This window comes from Acanthaster planci, linkage group LG08 (assembly GCF_054643075.1).
Source record: "Acanthaster planci isolate LZ-2023a linkage group LG08, COTS_SCS, whole genome shotgun sequence".
Taxonomy (NCBI): Eukaryota; Metazoa; Echinodermata; class Asteroidea; order Valvatida; family Acanthasteridae; genus Acanthaster; species Acanthaster planci.
Window position 1 is genome coordinate 18,602,863 of NC_141784.1, and position 22,547 is coordinate 18,625,409.

General features: G+C 41.8%; 3 protein-coding genes across 4 annotated transcripts in view; 1 reads left to right on the forward strand and 2 right to left on the reverse strand.

Moving 5' to 3' along the window:
* On the forward strand, nucleotides 1-21,290 carry LOC110984549 (solute carrier family 49 member 4-like). Of its 2 annotated transcripts, none has more exons than XM_087139667.1 (12): nucleotides 1-220; nucleotides 4,389-4,713; nucleotides 7,419-7,529; nucleotides 13,381-13,471; nucleotides 14,790-14,981; nucleotides 15,789-15,856; nucleotides 16,140-16,269; nucleotides 16,758-16,869; nucleotides 17,015-17,082; nucleotides 17,530-17,648; nucleotides 18,257-18,439; nucleotides 19,255-21,290. In XM_087139667.1, exons 2-12 carry the CDS (start codon nucleotides 4,401-4,403, stop codon nucleotides 19,365-19,367), a joined length of 1,500 nt encoding a protein of 499 aa, XP_086995793.1. In that variant the 5' UTR covers nucleotides 1-220; nucleotides 4,389-4,400; the 3' UTR covers nucleotides 19,368-21,290. The 2 variants fall into 2 exon arrangements, with proteins under 2 accessions (XP_086995793.1, XP_022100532.2); XM_022244840.2 differs by having other exon boundaries at nucleotides 3-220; nucleotides 14,790-14,990.
* LOC147798453 (uncharacterized) lies at nucleotides 8,188-14,728 on the reverse strand. Its single transcript, XM_087139668.1, has 2 exons — nucleotides 13,824-14,728; nucleotides 8,188-12,303 (listed from the first exon to the last, which is right to left on the reverse strand). Exon 2 carries the CDS (start codon nucleotides 10,923-10,925, stop codon nucleotides 10,125-10,127), a length of 801 nt encoding a protein of 266 aa, XP_086995794.1. The 5' UTR covers nucleotides 10,926-12,303; nucleotides 13,824-14,728; the 3' UTR covers nucleotides 8,188-10,124.
* Nucleotides 20,612-22,547, reverse strand: part of LOC110984545 (solute carrier family 49 member 4 homolog) — an 11,256-nt gene continuing 9,320 nt past the window's right edge. The window contains exon 11 of the mRNA XM_022244834.2: nucleotides 20,612-22,452. Coding sequence (XP_022100526.2) covers nucleotides 22,328-22,452 — 125 coding nt within the window. The 3' untranslated portion in view covers nucleotides 20,612-22,327. The remainder of the gene's footprint in view (nucleotides 22,453-22,547) is intronic.

Here is a 22,547-nt window from a genome sequence, read left to right on the forward strand (position 1 = left end):
GTTCAACAGTCCAGTTGGGTCGACCGCCTATACGATTGTATAGCCCGTGGAGTGTCACGCGCTTGTCGTTCAAGAGGCGAATTGTGATTGAGGGTTAAATAAACCCAAATGATTGAGTGTATTGCTCGTTTTGCGCAGGGCTCAAGTTTTCGGAGCTAACTTCGTTCCTTCCTCCTAATTGCGTCTATCTTGCGAGTTATATTACATTGTGGAATATTGGGTAAGTTTCTCTGTATGTTGTTATGTTGACTTGCGTGACTAAAACTGTGTACGTTCGGTTGGAGACATGTTATTTCCTGGAAGATGGAATTACGTACATGTACTATCCCGTGCATATCGTCATGCCTTAAAAAGAAGGTAAATCAGTACAAAAAGAAGTTCGACGTTGTTTATTTTTGATCGTTCGGTTTTGTGTTTTTACTATTTATTTCTGTCCTTTTACCGTTTAATTTTGTCCTTTGATCTTTTCCTGTTTCTGATCGTTTGAGGTTTTCATCGTTTGTTTCGCAAATGTTGTTCGCAAAGCAGGTTTTAGAGCTCTGCTTCCATTTTCTGTTCTTCGTTTTTCACTTACGTTCTTCACTTTTTTTGAGCCTTGTTTTTTTTTTGGAACGTTCGTTTTGTAAAATATTAATTTTGGTCCTGTGGCGCCCCATACATGTATGTATAAAACGCATTCGTTCACGTTCCGCTCTACGAGCCGAAGCAGATCCCTTTCCGGTTGGGTTGCTCTTTGCTGTGTAATGGCACAATATTATGTTCGGCAGTCAAAAATCATGCTGCTGGCTTTGATCTCATGTTGGAAAGAGATCGTGGACCCGTTATTTATAATGCGATTTATAGAAAACAGCCCTTTGTCACGTGCAAGACCCTACATCTGATCATCTGATGTACTTGGTCCGAGAATCTCCGTTCCATTCACGGAACTGTCAGCCTAGGTGAATCACCCATACAGGCTAGCTCTATGCCCAAACTAAACTTCAGAAACCATTACAAGGATGTCCGCATGTCTATATGCATGTACAATAATGTACACTTACATACTTCAGTCTCCCGGTAATATTATAGCCTATCGTTTCTCTCCCGCCGCGACATCCTCATAATGCAATTCGCAAGCGCATACTATGTTGCCATAAATGTCCGTTCGTGCATTTTTTGTGCATGGTCATAAACATACTTGTGTATGGCCTTGAATCGAATGTCTAATCATTGAGCATGCAGGGAAACGGCAGAGATTTGAGTTCAACATAACGTCGGAATATCTTCAGGAAGAGGAATCATGTTTAACGCAGTGTGCTTTAATTTGCGAGTAAATTTGAATAAAATCTGGTACTCTGTGTTATCTGCTGGCACATAAACGTAACAATTTGAATTCCCCAGACTAAAGACACTGTTGCTATACCTCGTGATTCGGGGCAAGCTTTTGCATAGTGACCACCATCTCTGGAATGGACTGGCTCCTTTGTGCCCTTCTTATCATTGAGAACAGTGTATTGTTGCAAAGTGTCTTTCATAGCAACTTGAAAAGCTTGCCTCGAATTATGAGGTCTTGCAACAGTGTTTTAGTCTAGAGAATTCAAATTGTTATGTTCACACGAATTTAAAAACTCATTGTACCAGATATTCAAATTTAACTCGTAAATGGCTATTGTAAATTTGAATCTAGGGAATTGTTTATGTACTTTGTGCCTGTCACTGAACTAGCAACCACCGTTCAACCTTGAACTATTCATGGCCTACCCAAATCTTCATTTCTGTTCGACAGATACAGAACCTGCCCCCGGAATTCGGACATTTCTCCAATATCCAAAAGAATGAATATTCAAAATGCAGGCATGTACGTGCGCAATTAAAGGAAGTGGTTGAGTTATTCCCTGTCTTCTTGATGGGTTGACTTAAATGTGGAAAACGATACGACATCTCAGATTCGGAAATTGAAATCCCACTCCGCGGTTCCGCCTTTCATTTCCCTTTCAGATGCTGCGCATGCGCGCATTGAATATTTCATCGGAATTTCTCTTTGCTGCTAATTGTTCCATGTGGTTGACGTGGGTTAAATGTGATGCAGCAGTTGAAGCCTTAAGGGGGGCGGGGTTAAACTACATATTTTGAGCAGCCCCTCTCAAAATATGAAATAATCCATGGAAATCAAGGGAAAAGTACTTAAAATTATAAATACAAAAGTTGTATGTACTTGTACCATTTTCTGGGCACCAGTCTTTTAGAGGCAGAAGTACGGTGCCAAGAAAATGGTACAAGCATTTTTCGTACAAGAAGGCTGGGCTATGGTGGCCCTGGAAGGACCGAAGAGTGGGTCACATATTTGGTCGCAAATATTAACCTCAGTATTGGCGATTGGTGGTGTCCCTCCAGGGCGACCATACCGGGCACCATGCTGCTCCCCAAAGTGTCATGTTCTGGTTGTCAGGCCTTTTCCTTGGTTTCCATCGGTCACTTCATATTTTGAGAGGGGCTTTAAAAAATGTAATTTAATACCCCATACTTTGAAGTCGTTTTAGATTAAGAAAATGCATTATCCAAAGAATCGGGGACATGTTGGAAATTCTCTTCTCCTTAAGCTAACTCACTCACACGCACCACTTATGTGTTGTACGTACGACTTATATTTCCGAACTGACGACTCATATGAATCACAACTCGTACGTACGTAAGTACGTATGTACGTACATCTTCCAGGCCGTGCGTGCGACGAATATCTCACACATACGACGTGTGAATCACAGCTCGCAACTCGAAATTTTTTTAACCGTGTCCATAAATACAGCGTCGTAGCGAGCACTGCGTGCCTTTTGTAAAGTCTCGGATATCAACACGAGGTTAAGCTCAGCATCAACAAGAGGTCACACGTAAAACCAACGGCGGAAGTGACCATCAAAATGGGCGGCACGTTTCTACTTTCGCATCCGTTTAGAATGAATTCGAATTGGTTTCAGATCATAATGTTCGTTGAACAAAAGAAATTTCAGGTACTTCGGGAGGATTTAATACTATAGCTAACAGGGTTTATATCTGCAATCTTCTGGTGAGTGCAGTTAGGCAAGATAGTAGATCTTACTGATGGTTTGTGAAAGTCCACTTCCCACTTTTTTCTTCGTATTTTCTAAAACTAAGTTTTATTGCTATCATAAGCTCACCAGTTATGTTAACACATTAAACATATTCGCTTGAATGATAGGCCACACTTAAATTTCATTCTCGAACATCGTCAAGCTAAATTTCTAATTTCGATTTTCAAATAGTTCTGTCAGAGTAACAATCATAATGCTGATAGCAAAACAAAAAAAAAAAAAAAACCCCAACAAACAAACAAAAAAACGGCCAGGCAGGAGTATTTTTGAACAGTCTTCTCTGATGGATATTCTTTTGTTCGTGGTGCAAGACATGACATGCATACGCTGGAAAGGGTCTTATGTTCATGTACATGACAAATGTAAGTCGGAGAGCACTGTATTTTTCTACGATAGAAATGGGACAGAAATGTCAAACTCAAGTGGCTTCCTGTGTGGGACGTACTACACTGAAGCGGCATTGCTTTGTTCAGTAACTAGGACTATTTTTTTCCCCAAAGAAACTGCGCAGCGCATTCGTCGTTTCTTCATCATGAATCTGTATCCAGTTCATAAGTGTGACGTCACTTTAGTTGAAACCACGCCCACTGCACATGCACTGCACACTGCATTGGTGGCCGTTTACATAGAACTATGGAACCAAAAGTTAACTCGCAACTTCAGCGATTATCCCGGTCCAATGGGAGCCTGCAAATCGTAGCGCGTCCGCTTTTGTGACGATGTCACTTACGAACCGGGTTGATATTGCGTGATAACTATTTAATTTTGAGTGTTTTTGGTGGGTATTCGTATAATGAGTGAATGTTAAAAAGCACGAGGGAACCCTCGCCCAATGTTCGAAGTGGATAAACTTTTGGCTATTCTTTGGCGTCCACCAGGGAATTATCCACCGCGAATACAAGGCGAAGGTTTCCCCCATTTTCTCTGTTTTTAGAATGACGCAATCTACATTCAGAATTCGCATCTTGGCATAGTTGCGCTCTGAAGACAGATGACTCTGCATTCGATTTGGATGCTTCCATATTTATTTGAACATATAAAATCAGAGAAAACATGTTTTCCTTAGAGGTGCTCTAAGACTTTAAATATCTCGCGGTATGTCGCTTGCCGTCAACGTTTTCGCTATTGTACGTCTGCCTGTAAATAGGCCCGCAGTGAGCCAAGCCCGTGAAGCCCAGACACCGTATCAGATCAGCTACATGATTATCCTACCTGAGATCATTTGTGAATGATGATCCCCAAGATCTCGAGTTGTGGGGCTTCAAGTGAGGTTTGAACTGATCTCCTTTTTGTCGACAGAAATACCTCGACATGACGGAAGATTGGGGACGGCAGTCCGACACCAAGCCGCTTCTCTCCTACGCTCAGGAAAAGGGGGTGGATTGCCCTCCCGTGCCCATCAACGCTCCCGTATGCGTCATGACCAACGCCGATTCCCCAGGTCCCATCCGGCCACTGGACTCGGACCACAGCCTACGCAAGAGATTAGACGGCGATCACGATCACCCGCCGCACGAGCATTATGTGGCCTACGCTAGGCGCTGGTACATCCTAGCTGTGTTCTCCCTTCTCTTCGTCTTGCAGGCTGCTGCTTGGAACACTTGGGGTCCTATAGCAGATACTAGTAAGATATTTCACCTTGTTAGTTTTGTTTAATTGTTTAATTCGCGTGACATGATATAGTGATAATCCGACAACCAACATTCGATGTCATTACTGCGATGGCATAATGCTCGTGGACAGGTGGTACGCGCGCGTTACATGCGTCTTTGACCAATAGGGTGTCGCGATTTGCCAAATGCACGCGGGGGTCAATGCCACCGCAGATATGGCGTCTAATCGGCTCAGTTTATAGCGATACGTTAAAGGCCCAGTTCATTCTAGCCGCGGACGCAAACAAGAATGCCACACCCAAATGGACGTCGAGAATGAACCGACTGTAATGGTATTAACCACGACTCTTTGAGTTCTCACTGGATTGATATTATTTGACTGGTAAATGGAGGAGGGGTGGGCGGTCAGCACTGCCATGTGCGGACAACGCTTGAATAGGAGTTCAACGTGCTCGTGGATCAGGGCAGTAAGATACCCACAGTGCTGCGCGTTTCCTTCATTGCCAGTTAAAGTTTAGCTGTTATCATCCTGAAGTGGAGCCCTGGCCCAAATAGGGATGCGTTTGAAGGGTTATAGAAATAGAAAACATTTAGCTTGCGTGAAGTATTTCAAAAATAACAATAAATACGTAACCATTTCAAAAAACGACATAAATCTAATGTTTACCTCATTAATTTTGACCGCAAAATGAATACAAAGATCCTGCGTTTCCCCGCCCTCAAAAAATCCCCTCTTGGCCGTTCACGCTCCCGGCCAGGCTGAGTGGATGACGTCATCGCCAGAACGATGCATGTACAGAGTACATGTACATAGCGCACAGTACATACAGAATCGCACACAATCGACCACGTTGTGTTTGATGTACCTTGGCCGACAGGCAAACACTGTCTCAGTTCAAGGTAGAAAAATAAAAGACACAGTCCTACCGTTTAAACCTTTCTTGTGACGTCACCCTATTCAGAAAGTGTCGATTATTCTTAAGGATGTACAGTTTGGACATTCTTCAAAAACTGATAGATCAAACTTGACTTGATAGACAAAGAAAACGCACTTGTGACATTAAATTGCATCGTCAAACGCGGTGAAAAACACTCTCAAAAATAAAGCAGATTGTTTTAGACTTTCAGTATGGTCAACACTCAAATTTAAATTTGACGCGGTAACTTTTCTGTTGAGATTAGATTTTCAATTAAAGTGAACCGCTCCGTACGTTGCACTTTAATGTGATGTTTTCAATGTGTCTCCTCATTGTTACATACCCCTTCCATTTTAGTTTGATTTCATCTTTTTCCTCATTTCAATTTAGGTTTATATTCTAATGGTTACGTACAATTTTTATTATTTGTTTCCATGTTTCTTTGTGTATTTATTTTAAAATTCACATTTAGCCAGTTTACTTTCGGTCAAACCTCAGTTTTAACTCTTTCTCTGTTATTAAACAAATTTCAAAAACAACTTCAACAATCGCAATTCATGTACAATTTTGCAAAACAGATTAATCGTTTAGAAACTTACCTATGATACTTCCCAGATGAATGAGATGATATTCCAAATGCATGTATATTCCAAACGGAAGAATTTCCTTTGGTGACTTGTGAATTTCAAAGAGCAAGCATGTACTTCCAAGGTTGTAAACGTAATCTTCATTTGAAGAGAAAGTGAGCTGTAGTTCTCAAATCCGTCACTCGAGAAACTTGCTTGATGGTGTAAAAGATCCCCAGCTCTGTATAGTCATATCGATAGCCTTTAGCATAGGGCCTATTTTTGCAACTAAGACATACATGTAGATATAAATCCACTTGGACCGTAAGACAGTGTGTGCCGTGTGATACACTGATGATGTCCACAACTTCGTGTAATAAAGCATGTGTGCTTGTCGATGAAAAAATAGTTACCCGCCAGCCGAGGAGTTACTCAACGGCTTGTGACAGGAATGATGCTTTTATGTACATGCAAATGTCATAGCTGGCCAACGCTAGCTGGACAAATGATGGAATTTATCTCAACTCTCTCAAAGCACCAGTAAAGCCTTTTTGGTCTTTGTACAATATGGACAATAATAGTGAGGAGGGACGTGGTTTAAGTCGGAGAACGACGAAAAAGTGGAGATTTTTCGATTCGAATGGGCGAGGACGCGTAACGTATTTCTTGAACTGAACATACAGTGTTTGCCCCGTTGGCCAAACTACCTCAAACACAACGTGGTCTATTGCGTGCGACACTGCGTGTACTGTGCGCTATGTACATGTGCACTGTATCAGCCTGGCCGGGAGCGCGAACGGCCCAAAGGGGAATTTATATCGGCGGGGAAATCTTTTTATTCATTTTGCGGTCAAAATTAATGGGGTAAACATTAAATTTATGTCGTCTTTGAAATGGTTACGTTTTTGTTGTTATTTTGAAATACTTCACACGAACTTAATGTTTTCTATTTATGTAACCCTTTAAATGAAAAGGAAAGGGCATTGGCCATATAGTAGGCCTATGTACAGTTGTAGTCCGTTCTTTGTCTGTATAATTTCAATGAACTCTCTCAAATGCGCTTTGGGCTTGAGGCGGTCTGAGTACGTACATACAAAGGTGCATGTGAAGCCACCAAAGTATAGGCAAATACAATGTAATATCAAACATTTTGAAAATGGCCCAAAGGCACACCCATGGCAATCTGCCTATACAGTGCTATTTTCCATTACTTTATTTCCCTGTTCGCTTCAGCTGAAGTCGTCCTACGATGGACTCAAGCGGACCTCGATCTGTGCATCAACTGGGGCCCAATTACGTATGTTGTGACGGGATTCGTCTTCTCATATATACTCAAAGTCAAAGGTCAGTGAATTAATAATCGTGTGCGTCCGAATTAGTATGTGGGTCATTCTGTAAGTTTGAGGTCCAACGCGTGACATTTTTCCGTCCCTGTTACACCAGGCCTGTATAATTTGATAAGAGATACATCATTGGAATTGACTTCAAACTATGAATTTGTTTGCTAGTAATTTTGCGCTAATTCATTTCTTGGAGATTCAAGAATTTGTTCAAAACGGTTTTAGAGTCGAGTCAATCACAACTCCTTTCACAAGTCCCTTCACAAGGCCAGTCATAACTAAGTAACAGGGTGAACAATGACAAAAGAATTCTTTGGGACTTGTGATAGACCCAAATACAACAATGGTTCAAAACTTACAAAAGTCATACCCCAGATGTAATCAGGTCAGGAAAAACTTGGACTTTAAAGTACAAATTTATAGAATGACCCATCTATCAGTGCATTGATAACGAGTTTGCGTCTAAATCTATGAAAGCCGCCAGGTAGCTGCTTCCCCACTTTCCCCCAGACTGATGTGTATTTTTCTTTTCTAGTCATCAAGTAATTCAGACGCGCGACTGAATTTGATATAGTAGCTCATCGATTCTAACACGTTAGTCACAACGCTGCTAATCAAGGAGCAAAATGAAAAAACATAACATGTTGGTGTGATTGTGTTTTTGTTTGGAGTGTTCATGTTATGCTTTAATAATTTGTACCGGTAATTCAGCACTGCTGTCCTGATGTATAAGGGATGGTGGTGCCGGAGAAAGGGGATATCTCTCTCCGGTGGTTTTGTTGAAGGCATACTGTAGCCATGTCCCAGTCTCTGCATAATATACTTTCTTCTGTTTTCATGCGACAATTGGTCCTACCTTTTGTTGCATGCGGTACAGAAGCAAAATTGGTCCCCGTAATCCATTTTTTTTCAAGTAACAAGGATTCTCCGATAATGATGCTGATAGCTTGTTTTCCTGATTACATGGGCCGTTTTCCAATACTCAACTTCGGCTCCGTCTCAGGCTTCACCTGTTTTTAACTAGCTGACTTTGAAGCTGTAAGCGCAGTAATTAGTCTGATAGTGCCACAAAACATCAAATAAGATGCAAGAGAGCCAGAAATTACAGTAATCCAATTTAATTTAAAGGCTTCAGGCCACAATCGGGGATTGGTTTTGGAAACGAAGCCTGAGACGGAGCCCAAGTCGAGTATTGGAAAAGGGCCATAGCTATTTATCCAACATTGTAGAGAAAATTGGTATGTATAGCCTAGGGCACAATAGTCCAAAAGGGATGGGCTGGGGAACCTGTCCATTGGGCGGCCTGATTCGGACGTTTTACATCCTGGAGACACAAACACCCCCTCACCAACTCGGCTATGATAATTAATGCTCGATCTTTTTTTTGAAATTTGACATCCATGTTAAGAAATAATAAGTACATCTGTGAGGGTCAAATTCGGTCTGATATGTGGTTTTGCAACGATTATTTTGAACTTCACAGCCTCATCCCCGTTAATGTTCTTTAAGCACGTTAATACGAACAGTATGTTATATTTTTGGCTGAACTTTGTCGGGAAAGGATGGGTTCTCAAGAACGACATGTCCGATTTTTGAAACGATTGGTGCCAGTTGAAATGCAATAAAAAAGACCCGGAAGGCTTGACGCGGAATTCACTCCATCGTTATCAGAGAAAATATGGAGAAGATGGATTCCCTGGATTTTAGGTACAAATGTGCTGAAATAAACTTGGGAATTTCGTTATGAAACATCATTGTTTTCGCAGAATGTGAATTTTATCTTTAAAATGACAAGAAGTCTAAGGACTTTTTAAATTTACAGCGTACATTGGTGAACAGTGCGTACAATAGGACTTTTTAGATTTACAGCGTACATTGGTGAATAGTGCGTACAATAGGACTTTTTAAATTTACAGCGTACATTGGTGAATAGTGCGTACAGTGTGATGTTTGCCGCCTTTGCATTACTCAACACGTGGTTGAGTGAGACTGCCTTTCATTAGGATTTATCGAACTATATTAAATCGTTATCCCATGCGGACAATTTATGTTGAACAACCCAAAAGTCTTTCCACACAAGTCACGGGGTTGAAATTTTTCTTTGTCTCACATATCACTTGATTCCAGTTTAACAGTAAGGAAATAAATTATATACGCACGCTTTGTGAGTTCTCGAAACTACTTGCTGGGCCAGCAACGATGTCTCCTTTGAAGGTGACTCTTCCGTTATTGGTCAACGGCAACAAGGAGGTATAACAGCCAGTCTCTGCAACAGATGCTAAGGTTGAATCGTGGAGGATCTTTTCTTCAGTTTTTATCAGACAAATATTATGGTCATTTTGGAGACAAATCACGGTTTTGAAGATGACTACAAAAAGACCTCTTTTTTAAAATCTAAATACTTTTAAATACTTAAGTTTTGACGTCTTCATATGCCATACATTTTGATGGAATTAATATCAACAGGAAGCAAGGACGTATTTTCCTTGGTAATCACAGAAATGCCATGACTGTAAGCTGAAGTGGCCTAACACAGGCTAGAGGCAATCTTTAATATAATTATACCAGTGTCACAGCGTGATGGCGCTACAGTCACGTTTCAGTCCATGCACGCAGAGAAGTGCTCGGAGTAATATGTGCAGCCGGAGTTGACGATTTGAAACTCGGCGCCGTCATCAAATGTCGTGGCGTTGTTGAGCTCACACAGTTTCCGCCCTTGCTCGGTGATCTTGACATTGACGGAGCGGCAGCCCGGCTCCGTGATGCAAGCTGAGGTGCAGGCGGCGACGGTCTGGGAAACAAACTCTCTGATGACACGGTCGACGACACACCAATTAGTAAACTGCGGGTTGGTATTGGGAGCGAAGCACCACCGGCGGGGCCCCCTCAGACGACGCACACACACCGCCCGAAAATTACCACTACAATCAACCCCATACCATTGCCCAGGCGACTGGGACCGCCAAACGCCTGTATAGGCCGCACACGTGTAGTACGGCAAGGAATATTGAGCAAAGAGCTCATCCCAAGGCTGAAAGGGCTCCCAATTCCTATACTCGTCACTCTTTTCTTGTCCCTCGCAATCCCACTCTTTATCATCATCTTCATCCCGGCAACCAATCCAAGAGTCCAAATTGTAAGGCTCCATGGTTGTGAGCAGCGCGTTTTCCCGCTGATTTCGAGGAGCTGCGATCTCAGCGCCCAAGGCTCGGCAAGCCGCCTGGTTCTTGGCCCACGTCCATGGATACCCCATCACCGAAGCAACGCGGTAGCAGGCACTGCCAACCCGGACGAACAGCGGTGGGCAGCAGCCAATGGGTTCTGGGCAGGATGCCTCGCCTCTTTCTGCCGTGATGACCACTGACAGGCACACTACACTTATGGCATTGCACAGCATCATCTTTGCCGGGCGAGGAACGACGGAGCAGAATGTAGATGGGTATGCCTAGAGCGAAGTCTAGAATTCTGAAGGCAGCTACTACTGTCATCCATTTATATAGGCCTACGGCATCCAATCAGTACGCTGTTGGCTTTTTAATACACAAAGACAATGATTCTGTATTCAATATCATATACATATAATGCCATTAATAGCCACAAACAACGAGGACGAAAAGCAAAACACAAGAAACTTGCAATGCTTAACTGTTAACCCTCAGGAACATTTAACATTTTAGTTTTGGCCTTCCCTGTATCAAGACCTAAATGTGTATAACTGTGAAGTTTGAATCTTGAAAGGTGACGTGGAATCGTGACGGATAGATGCGATGAATTGCCACGCTCTCTAAGCCATAATAAATCCCCGCTGTAAGGTATTTCCAAGTAATGCCAACATCGTTGACAGACACCTGTTGTAATAACCTGTAATGCATGTTTGGAATTTGGGCCAAAACTTGAACCATCATCAACAAGGGGTGTTGAAATGGTCCAGAAGTAGGCATTATACCAAAACTAAATGTGGGCGATTTTGTCGGACGATTTTGTTAACTTCATCTGGGCCTGCTGGCCGGTCATATTAATTCGGACACTATGCGGCATTGACGAGACGACACACATTTCCGTGATCTTTTGACTGGATCTTATGGAAAGTGTTGTTGGTGAAATAAATCGTTAATTGAAATTAAGGCAGGCTTCGGATGCGCCTGAACTTTCTGGAGGACACAGATATAAACTGAGGCTGCAATTAACATGCTAGAAAGATGATGGTGATGTTTGTGGGAAATAAATGAAGCCAGGAAACATCAAGTGCTGATCATCGTCCATCTTATCCGGCTAAACACCAAAAACATTTTAATTTTTTTAAAATAACCTTTAGCTCGGTTTTCTGTCGCAATTGCTGTTTGTTAAATTAACTACGGACCCAAGCGAGCCACTTGTATATTTTATCTTTTTTTCCTTAAAGTCTGACAATCTTGCTATCTAATATTAATGGTAGCTTGGATGCAATTATCTTCCAATGCCAAAAGCCCAGCATTGTGTGGCTAAATTGAAGTTAGCCATGCATTCAGTGACGATCAGTGCCTCAATGAGGCGTAAACAGCTTCGCGCAGAAACTAATTACAGATGACTTGTTGCAACCCCCCTTCAGCTCGGTTCACTGTCGCCAGAGCCGTTCGTTGCCATAGCGATGGACACAAAATCATCCACTTTTTTCTTTTCAGCGTCCGGTGATAATTGCTTTGGAACGATACAGTTGTCTTCCAGCGCCCAGGCTCTTGCATTGAAGGAGACGTTACGAACTGACGATAAAAACCAACAGCAGATGTTGTTGAAATTGACTGAAAAGATAGGATGGAGAAATTTGGATGAATTCAGGCGTCATAATTACAGAAAAAAAGTTTGGAGTTCATGGTCAATGTAATTTTTAAGTAACTACCGTTACGATAAGTTAAACGTTTACGGTCACTCAAAAACTGACTTATGGTAGCGCCATATAACCGTACCTCGAAGTCAGTGTTCGGTCCGTAGAACAAGCCACTATTGGATCATTTTGCCAATCAAAGATGATCACTCTGGAATTTTTCTAACAGCTCTTTGCCATTTTTCTCAACATTTTCCCACGATGACACAATAGAAGCGTGTATTTTCGTCCATGTTCGTTTCTTATAGGAATACAAGCTCTCGATCGTGGTCAGTGTTATTTGTAGCACGGGCCACAATATTTTTCTAGTGAAAGAGAAACTGAAGTATATACAACTGCGATTTTTGTCGGCGAGGGTAGTACTGGGCCTGTTTATTGGACTGAATACCCCCGTAGAGCTCACCCTCAGTTTATAGGGCCAGGTTGAGTGATGGGAAAAGGACAGGGCTTTTGCACGAAACCCGAAAGAGCCAAGTGGTAGTACAAACGTACTGGCATACAACCAAGCTGATTAATTAAAATTGCAGTCACTTGGAAATACAATTATTGTAACAATACGCCAGATCGCAGGTTTTTGCTGTTTATTTGTGAAAACATATTTAACCTTCTTTTAATATTGCACAATACATGTGTATAGTTATTTCCTTGTTTCTGCATCAGATAACGTTAGGGTGGAGTTTAATCTACATTAAGCCTCCTCAACACTATCAAGTACAATATGGTTGCTATAATCTAGTTTTGGCTGCCGTGTTGGTGCCTCAGAGGGCGTTACACTTTTTGACATTGTAGCCTGTGTAGTCCTATACTTGGCGGTACTTTCCATGTACATATACATGTACGAGATTCAGGAAACGCCAACGTAATAAGACGGGTCCTAAACTGATGTCAGTTTTGTCCAATGCTTAACAGAGTCATATTGGAAGTGCTTATGGTTTTGTTTGCCGTTGTTTCCTTTATCTTGTCTGGTACCTTGTCATTTTCCGCCTCTCAACAGGACTACGCTTTGCTGTGCTGTGCAGTGCTTTGCTTTTTCTTTTTGGCATGGGATTCCGCTGCATACCAGTCGGCATCAATAACATCAAATGGTAGGTACATAGTGCTAGGAGGTAGAGTTCAGTGATATACCCGGTGGAGGGAGTTTAGAGCATGTCACCCTTGTTGCTTTCCCTTCTTTTTTTTTTTAATTTCAACACGAAGCACAGACCCTTCACAACAAGTGTTAGCAACGCCCGATCTCCCTTTGAAAACAAAACCCCGGCCCGTGATCCAAACCTGCAAACGCTACTTGATTTCTTGTGCTTGAATGATGTACCAAAACTCATTTCTGAGTGTTAAGAAGTAGCCTTGTTGCAACCCCAAGGAGTTGCAAAATGCTCGTATAGTGTATAATGCTCCATTTTTGACAATGCTCGTATCGTGTAATGCCTCAAGCCTTACTTGACTAGGCTACTGAAGTTCAAGGAAACCATGTTTTGACATTGAAGCGCTCTACGGCCCATCACTCAGTTAAGACAGAGGGGTACAACAATTCTGTGTGATGATGTTCGTTACTTTCAACATCTTACAGACCGATCTGGAGACAAGAATCAGGAGCCATTAATGCGGTGTCCCGCCACGCGCGCGTGCGTAAACCAAAGAGATATGCACATGTATCCGGTTCGTAGGTGACTTCGTCACAAAGGCAGATGCGCCACGATTTGCAGGCTCCCATTGAACTATTGCTAGAGTTGCGCATTAACTTCCGGTTCCACGGTTCCATGGTAATGGCGATCAATGCGTGCAACTCTATGTGCAGTGCATGTGCAGTGGGCGTGGCTTAAACTGAAGTGACGTCACAGTTACGAACCGGATACTGAATGCTTCCTCATCAGCCAATGGGAGCGCACTGCTAACCAAAATCACGTGCGCCTGAGTGACGCGGGGACACTGCAGTATGACTCTATGAGGGTGCAGACTTTAATTCGAGTGAGAATTTCTGGCCAGCTCATTACCATTAAAAGTGCTAATGTATCTTTTGAAAAAGGAGACTGTTTGGCCCCCAAAATGGTGAGATTGTGCAAATCGCTGCCAGGATGAACTCCCTGGGTCTTTGAGCTTTCATATGAGAGCAGAATGGCTAAAAACTACGATTGAAAAATGGTCGTAATCGGACTTCAAAAAAATCACTTTTCTGGGGGTGATTTTGTTTTGTGGGAATAATTACAAATGTAATTGGGTAACCCCCCAAAAATTGAAAAGAAATTGAAAGATTAGGGTTAGACAATAATTTCATTTGTGTTTCTGACAGGGATGTTGGTATGCGTGTTATTGGGCCCTGAACAGTGCTGATTTTACACTGTTTTCAGTGGACTGTACCCATGATGGCATCAGCGAATCTGTCTATATACTCGTCTCTTCCTCTAGGACGGCCAATGTTGGCCAAGTGTTTGTAGGCGTGTCAGCTCCTATTCTCCAAGCGGCTCCTACGCAACTCTCGGCAGTCTGGTTCCCGCCACATCAGCGTACGACATCCACGGCGATTGCCTCCACAGCGGGCTACCTCGGCCTGGCCGGCTCCTTCCTGATTGGTCCAAACATCGTCACCGACGTGCCAAAGTCTGTCACGTGAGACAGTTGATTGTTTTTACAAGTGTCTTTATTGGTGTTAAATTTTTGAGAACAATCGAGCACGAGAGCCTCATTTTTTACATTTAATTTTTTTCTATATTTTGCTATTGTTAGAAAAAGAAAGAAAGGTAAGAAGTGCAGCTGATCTTGTTTATTAGCTGACAAAATGCTTTTCACATCAAATGTGCCTGATGTTTTATAGGGCTTAGTGTGCATCGATAACGTGTTCATCATTTTGCCCATTTATGATGCTGCAGATCGAGCGATAATCGGTAAAGGGGGTCGTTGAATTAATTGAAGAGCGTAAGTAAGAATATAGAAGGCACACTAACCCGAACGGCAGAGGTTGCAATTTATTAAAATCTGCCAATAATTGTCATGAAACAGTGGAAATAGTAATAACCATTTTGCTGTATAATTGGCATACAGTTTTTTTTCACTCGTCAATACATTTATCTCTCGATCTGGTACGGAGATCATGGCAAACTTTACAGGAAGTTTTCCTCTTCCGTTAATAGCAACGTGTTCCTCATAATTAGAGCCGAAGAACATGTAGACTATGCCACGAATATTAATTTTGAAGAAAAAAAGGTATGTGCGCCTGTGTCGGGAAACGCCGATCATTCTGAATAATTTTTTTGTGGGACTTGCTACAACTGAAGATGCTGAACGAGTGTTATACAGGCCGTTGTATTTCACATTTAGTTCGGGCATGATGCAGAAACACATTTTTATTTCAGGTTTTTCGTTTAAACTTTCCAGTTTATGCATCTGAGTTAACTGTTTCCACTACAGAGCTGATAACATCACGGCTGAGAGTCGAACCCAGCACTTCAACGAAATCATGAACCTATTGTACATAGGTGAGCAACCACTCCCCTTTTTCCACAACACCCTATTCTTTCCGTGTTAAAAGATGGGCCACCAGGAAACGAAAGACACACAACCTTACGGTTGAACTCTAATTTTGTTTCGTATAGGCCTATAACCATATAAGGCGATCAGTGGTTCAGCTACCACTGTCTCCAACCTGTGTCATCGGCTTTAGTGGATTTTCCGTAAAGTTCGATTCCGTAGCACATTTTAGGTCATTAAAGCAGAATGAATATAAGAAATAAATCAAGGAAGTTGTCTTCCTTCGGACAGAATGCGGACTGGCGGCAGCTCTAGTGATCGCAGCCTTGCTGTATTTCCCGGACAGACCCCCGACACCGCCTAGCGTCTCCGCCGGCGAGCAGCGAGAAAGTTTCCTATCAGGAGCAATCAGCCTCCTAAGGTAAGCAAAATCCTGTTTCTATTTACACCTGACACGGACTCCCCCTCACATGACACGCGAGTTCTGTAATTGAACACACCAGTTCATCTTTCGATAAGTTTACACTTCATTTTCTCGATTCATCGTATAGTTTGAAATTTGTGAAAGGATTTTATTTATATTGGGGGCATTTCCCTATGGTACTGACCTATATCAAAAAGTGTAAGGTGACTGCTCTGGCAAAATGTTTGCAAACTGTATTGAACTTGGAGTTTTTGCTGATATGCCTTTGAAATCATCCATGCACGAAAACACGCTTCGTTCAAGAATAAAGAAATGGATGGTTGTCGGTGCAAAACTGTACGTAGTTGACGTCCAGTCTGAAATAGTGGTATGTTTTTAAAGACTGTACATGGTAACATCCTTTGAAATGTCCAACGATCCCTCAGTACCGTCCATTGTACAATAAAAAATAATGCATTTTCTTGTTCCCGGTTGAAAATTGATAGGAACGCGCAGTTCTGGATTCCCGCCTTGGCCTACAGTGTCAGCACGGGCTTGTACGCGGGATGGAGTACGCAGCTGGACTCCATTTTTGACAAGTCCCTCGGCGTTAAGCAGGCTAGTTCAATTTTGCCCATTTCCCCGTGACTTCTTCTAGAGTTTGGTATTTTTTCTAAAATAGCACAGCAGCCAATTCCATTCAGAATTCCGGCAGTGAAATGATGCATTTATATAAGTTCTTTTTGTTGACATGTTGATATAGGATACCGTTGGATGGATTGGATTCATCGGAAACCTAGCTGCAGTTGCTGGCGGATTAATCTTTGCAAGGTACAGAACCCGGCGCTATTTTGCTTGTGATGCCATTACATTTTTATCAAGCATTTTGCTTGAGCCCTTTAACATCACGTACGTGCAGCACATGTACACCTGTTCAGTAGTATTGTTTGTGCAAGTCATTTCCATACATTTCCTAAACAAAAATGCGAATGTGGCGGGCGGGAAAAGGCATACCGATTTCAATAATGGGATTGAATTACCGACTTTGCTTTTAAAAAAATATCTCATTTTCTTGGGATGGTGCTGGGAGATATTCCTGAAGATTTTCCACGTAGCTTCTCGTATGAACGGGCTTTATCCTATGTTTTCAACAATTCAATCGATATGTAATTAACATACAGCATGTCTTTTAGTTAAATTTAGTTGTATCCCACATGTTTGATTGGTTAACAAAAATGACCGGAAAAGACCTGTTTTCCTTCGATATGTTGTTGCCAGGTTAGTGGATTTCCTCGGCGGTCGCATGAAGTTGATTCTTCTCTTGATGATGATTGGGTCGGTAGGCAGTTGTGTTTGGTGTGTCTTGCTATCCATGCAGTACGTCGCGTTCAATTTACGTAAGTGCACGGCTTGTGTCCCGCCCATACTTCCAAAATCTCATCCTTCAAGTTTAATGAAGAGTTTGCAAGGCTACTATCTGGCAGGCCAACGCTTTTGTTCCATAGGATATGCACAAAGCAGGCCTCCTTGTGAAACAAAAGAACTACCCTGCGAGATGGCTACCACAAGGTAGCGCTACATGTAGGTGTACGACACAGTTGACCGATAACGTCATGAACGTACAAAGTGTCCTTTCTCTATGATACAACATGTTTATAAATGGCTACGAAGTTGTATAGTACGTGATAATCAGGACAAAAGTTTCAGGAAGATTAGTGCTTATGTAAAACCGCTTTTCCTGGCCAGTGGCGTAGCTAGATAGGATTTTACTACAGGGGCACAAAGGGGGCGCGGCACCACCATCTTACGCGGCCACCAGCTTTCAGTGGGGTGGTGTTTGGGTTTCACGTTTCCGTCAAGGAAATTTATTAAATGTGTATTGATGCATGGTTTTCACGTTTCCGGGTGGACAGAATTCTGAAAAAAAGTCTTTGGGGAAATTGACCGATTTATAGATGCTGGTGACCGTTGGTTTACTTTGGATTATTTTTTTGCCATTACGTAGCGAGTTTGTACATCTCCTGTATCATCATTGGCTTCTTCGTGAATGCCTCCATCCCCATCTATTTTGAAGTCACTGTGGAGGGCATGTATCCCGTCTCGGAGGGGACCATTACGATGATCATGACGTGGCTCAACAACGCAGTGGTGCTCGTCTTCTTGCTGCTGCCACAGATAAAAGGCATAGGTAAGAATTCAGATGACGATGAAACACTGCAAAATCGTTGGTGTAAATTTAACACCAGCGGCATCCATATGGGAAGGCACCAGACGTTTTGGTCGCGTATGTTAATTTGATACCAGTTCACAACCAAAGTGTCTTAAGTGATACGACTTGGGGCACAAGGTGCAGAGCTACCAGATGGAAATTTCGGGGAAATAGTATACAAAAATTTGCTTTATTCCATTCCACTCATTCCATGAGTCTCACAGCCATTCACAACAGTTGTGCCTGTTCCCTGGGCTATGAGATCACTTTTCTGCAACAGCTCGAGAACAGTGCATGGCTTTTCGCTTGCCTCCTGGGAGAGAATAATTGTAGTCAAGTGTCCTACCCAGGGAACTAAAGCGCCGTGCGGGAACCCTCGGGGTTCTAAGGCCTGCTTCAACCGTCGAACTGTTGCCGTGTGTAATTCAGTTTGCGCCGTTATCTGAGCCAGACACGGCAGAAGTTCGACTTTTAACTTAAAAGTTTTAGGCGGGCCTAACTCACATATCGTTCCGCGTGAGTTGAACACCAGAACCAAGTAGGCCATGCGTGCACGCTGGTATATTCTGTCACTGCGGTGTTATGCTTGACTTCTGTACAGAACCCTAGTAATTAATTAACGAACAATATTTCACTGAACATTCATTTTTCGTGTGTAAAATTTGTGGCAACTGTTTGACTTTGAATAATTGAAGATTTCTCCATCTTCAAGAGAGAAAGCTGGAGTCATATAACTCGGGCTAAGCAGGCGTAACTGATTCATGCTTGGCTGGTTTATGTTTCTGTTGTTCTAGGAGTGACGTGGATGAATTGGGTATTCCTTGGATCGGTGGTATTCTGTGTCCCACTACTCCTGATGTACAAAGAGCGTTATAAACGGCTGAATCTCGACACCAAAGATGAATAAAAGCAGATATTTTTAAAGTATGGGTTTAATGATGAAATATCAGTATTGAGCTAAGCTCTCGACGATGAGTTTTCATTACTTCCAGTAATAACACCGGCTAAAGTTTAAAAACTTTCTTGTACCCACTTTTGGAAGAAGTGGGATGGGTTCTGAAAAGAACCGGGCTTCGTTCCGTTAAAAATATGGGTACAAAAGTTTTCAAGCGCCTTTTTTCTCATGGTGCATCTCATCGCGAGAAACCTTTTACCGGTTACATTGTGCACATTCACAACTCACTGTTGAACCTTCGATCAATAAGCAGGCATCAGCCCTTTCTTAGAAGTGTTTCAGTAAATTCTGGGTTCACAATTTGAACAGAAAAAACCTATGCTCTGAACCATGTCTTCCTTAGATGACGCAATGGCAACAGCGCCCTCAGTTGTTTAGGAAAGCATGGATAATTTTACAATTTTTAAAAAGTGCATTTTTCAGTGCATTTAACCAAATAGGAATGTTAAGAGTTCTCACATATTGAAGAAGAGTACAAAGTTGCAGAAAAATTGTGTCTAAGAAATTTTCATTGCAACTATAAAGTTATAAAATAAGAGATGAAAGATTCACATTATGCCACCAAAGGACTCTACTTGCTAACTTCTCTCAAAACGGTCTCACAAGTAGGTGTCGAGTGAGGTTTTGGCTGGGCATGGCATGTTTCTGAAATAATTTCCAACCTCATCAAATTTTGCCGCTTATTGCTAAATAAAAATGTCCCCCTAGACTTTACTTTTTGGGGGTCTTGTCTGAAGATGAGTTCTGCTTCTTTCTACAAGCAAACATGCAGGAAATTTTCTTTCATGACTCATAACGAGCAGATAAGGAAAGTAATTTGTAAAATGGAAATGTGAAACTTGGCTTGAAATTACAATCGTTTTAGTTTCACTTTTGAACACGGTATATAACTAAGTGTAGTGAAGGAAGTGTTGTAATTATACGAGTCTTTTAAGATGACTCTCAGCATTAAAACTGCCGGGCGCCCTCAAAACATGTTAACTGTGACATCTTGAATATAACACACTTCAGTTGGATTACGTTGCTTGTTTTAACATATTTTTTCCGATAATTAAAAATCAAGAGTTTCGTATCAACTCTTTGTCTCCCTTAAAGTGCAAACTCACCTTTCATCTTCAAAGAGTATTCCATGTCTTTACTTAGAATGTACGGACAAGTTGATATTGTACACTAAAGCAAAAAAAGACGCGGCAGTGTTTTCTCGAGAAAGAAATGTATTGCAATTTAATTCATGTTTTTTTTTAAGTTTGACAATATAAAGATCACATCTTCTCTCCACAGACCCATTAAAGATAAAAACATATTCGAAAGACAGCCGATCAATGTATTAATAGATATATACCAGTGATAATCAAACGTGTGTCAAACCTGAATTGAAAACTGAATCACACAGAAATCCTTTAGTAGGGAATCGATTGCAATGGCGACGTAAAGATACAAAAAACACGTAGAATATTTGTTTATATGTATATGGAGAGTATTTGAATGACACGAAACGCCCGGATTTCACACTGCGGAAATTGCAGAAACTGCTTTAAAGGTCTTGGAAGCCACTTGGAAGCTTAGGAATAAACCAGGTATACTTAATGGTTCATTTTTATTTACTTGAAAATCGATATTAGCACCGTACTAATCCCTGTTTCAATAAAACGATACATTTTGGGCAACCTTAGAATAAACTACGTAATTTTAGTGAGGTCTGCGTGAAATCTGCCTACGCCATTGTTGTGATGGAGGCAATGTTTTATTAACCAATTAAAATAATGAAGAAAGTCACGTGAATCAAAGTGACTGGCCACCATGTGAGTGGGTAACAAGCAACCGATTGGCAAGTCACCGATAGGAATAAAGGAGTAGATACCCAAGGTAACGTTACGATCCACCGTACGTATACTATGTGGTCTTAAGAATGGTCAAATAGGATTGGCGTGGGGCGCCACAGGCGGGCAGAGGGCTTAACAACAATGCTTTTATAATTATATAAAATCATTATGCCATTATTCTTGGAATTCTTACAATTCTGTGGAACGTGCAAAGATTAAAGAAATACAAAAGAAAAGAAAACAAAAAAGTCAGGTTTACTGAACCTAGGCGGAAGAAATCGAATTTTCTGTCCCTTGTGGTGGCAGAAAAACAAGAGACAAGAGGCATAATTCATTCTGGTGAAGAAACTCGTTAAATGCAACAGCAACTTTAACTCAACCCACTTGTGGTGTCGGGCGAGATTCGAACCAGAGCTGGCAAACCGTAAGGCGACTCTACCAGCAAAGTGAAACATGGTTGAGCCTGAAAGCTTTAACAGCCGCTCTACTCTCATTAGCAGATTCATGTCTACAGTGACTAGTGAGATGATGGCAAGATTTCAACGACTAAAAACCGCCACTAATGCTGAATACATTGAAAGTCCGTTAACAAAAACATAAGCCTCGGGTTACTTAGAAATTACTCCACATTTGCACATTTGTAACTAAACAAGTACCAAAATATCAGAAAAGTGCACCCAAATTACTGTCCAAAAGGCAATTTCTGTCTCCTGTCAAAGTGTCCTTGGAACGAAGCAACTTTTAGAATGTACAATGTTCTTAAAAAATGTGGGATGTAAGTCCGCTACAGGTTGCCCTTTAGCCAATCAGTGTAGCCAGTTATGGGAGGAGTGGAGAAGGCATCAAGGAGTAAAGTGGCTTGCCCAGGGACACAACATGACAAGTAGTTGAATTCAAACCTTATTGGGAGCCACAAGCTCAAACCAACAGGTCACACTGTCCTGAATACTGAAAGTGAACCAGTTTATACAGTCAATAAACAAACTCTCTCAGTACTGCTTAGAAGGAAGTAAAATATCAAAACCACCGCTGCAAATAAGACTTTGAAAGCACAAGGCCACACTATTTGGAAGACTACAACACTTTTCATCAGTTTTGTATGCTGCTTTCCATCTTGTCTTCGTCTAAGCGATTGTAGTGTTCCTTATACATCATAAGAAGAGGTATGCACACGGCAATTGCACCAAGAAGAAGCCAGTTCATCCAAATCACACCTATAAGGCACAAAACGGTCACCGTTAATGAATATGCCCGGTGCTTTACATTACATTGACTATTGAATATTGTAACCCTGCATGGAGAATTTTGT

What these genes read in the sequence shown, in the direction of transcription:
- LOC147798453 (XM_087139668.1), bottom strand. Translation starts at nt 10,925, where the DNA reads ATGATGCTGTGCAATGCCATAAGTGTAGTGTGCCTGTCAGTGGTCATC.
- LOC110984549 (XM_022244840.2), top strand. Translation starts at nt 4,401, where the DNA reads ATGACGGAAGATTGGGGACGGCAGTCCGACACCAAGCCGCTTCTCTCC. An exon ending in GGGTCCTATAGCAGATACTA is followed by an intron (nt 4,714 to 7,418) that starts GTAAGATATTTC and finishes TGTTCGCTTCAG; the next exon opens with CTGAAGTCGTCCTACGATGG. An exon ending in GGAGCAATCAGCCTCCTAAG is followed by an intron (nt 16,270 to 16,757) that starts GTAAGCAAAATC and finishes GAAAATTGATAG; the next exon opens with GAACGCGCAGTTCTGGATTC.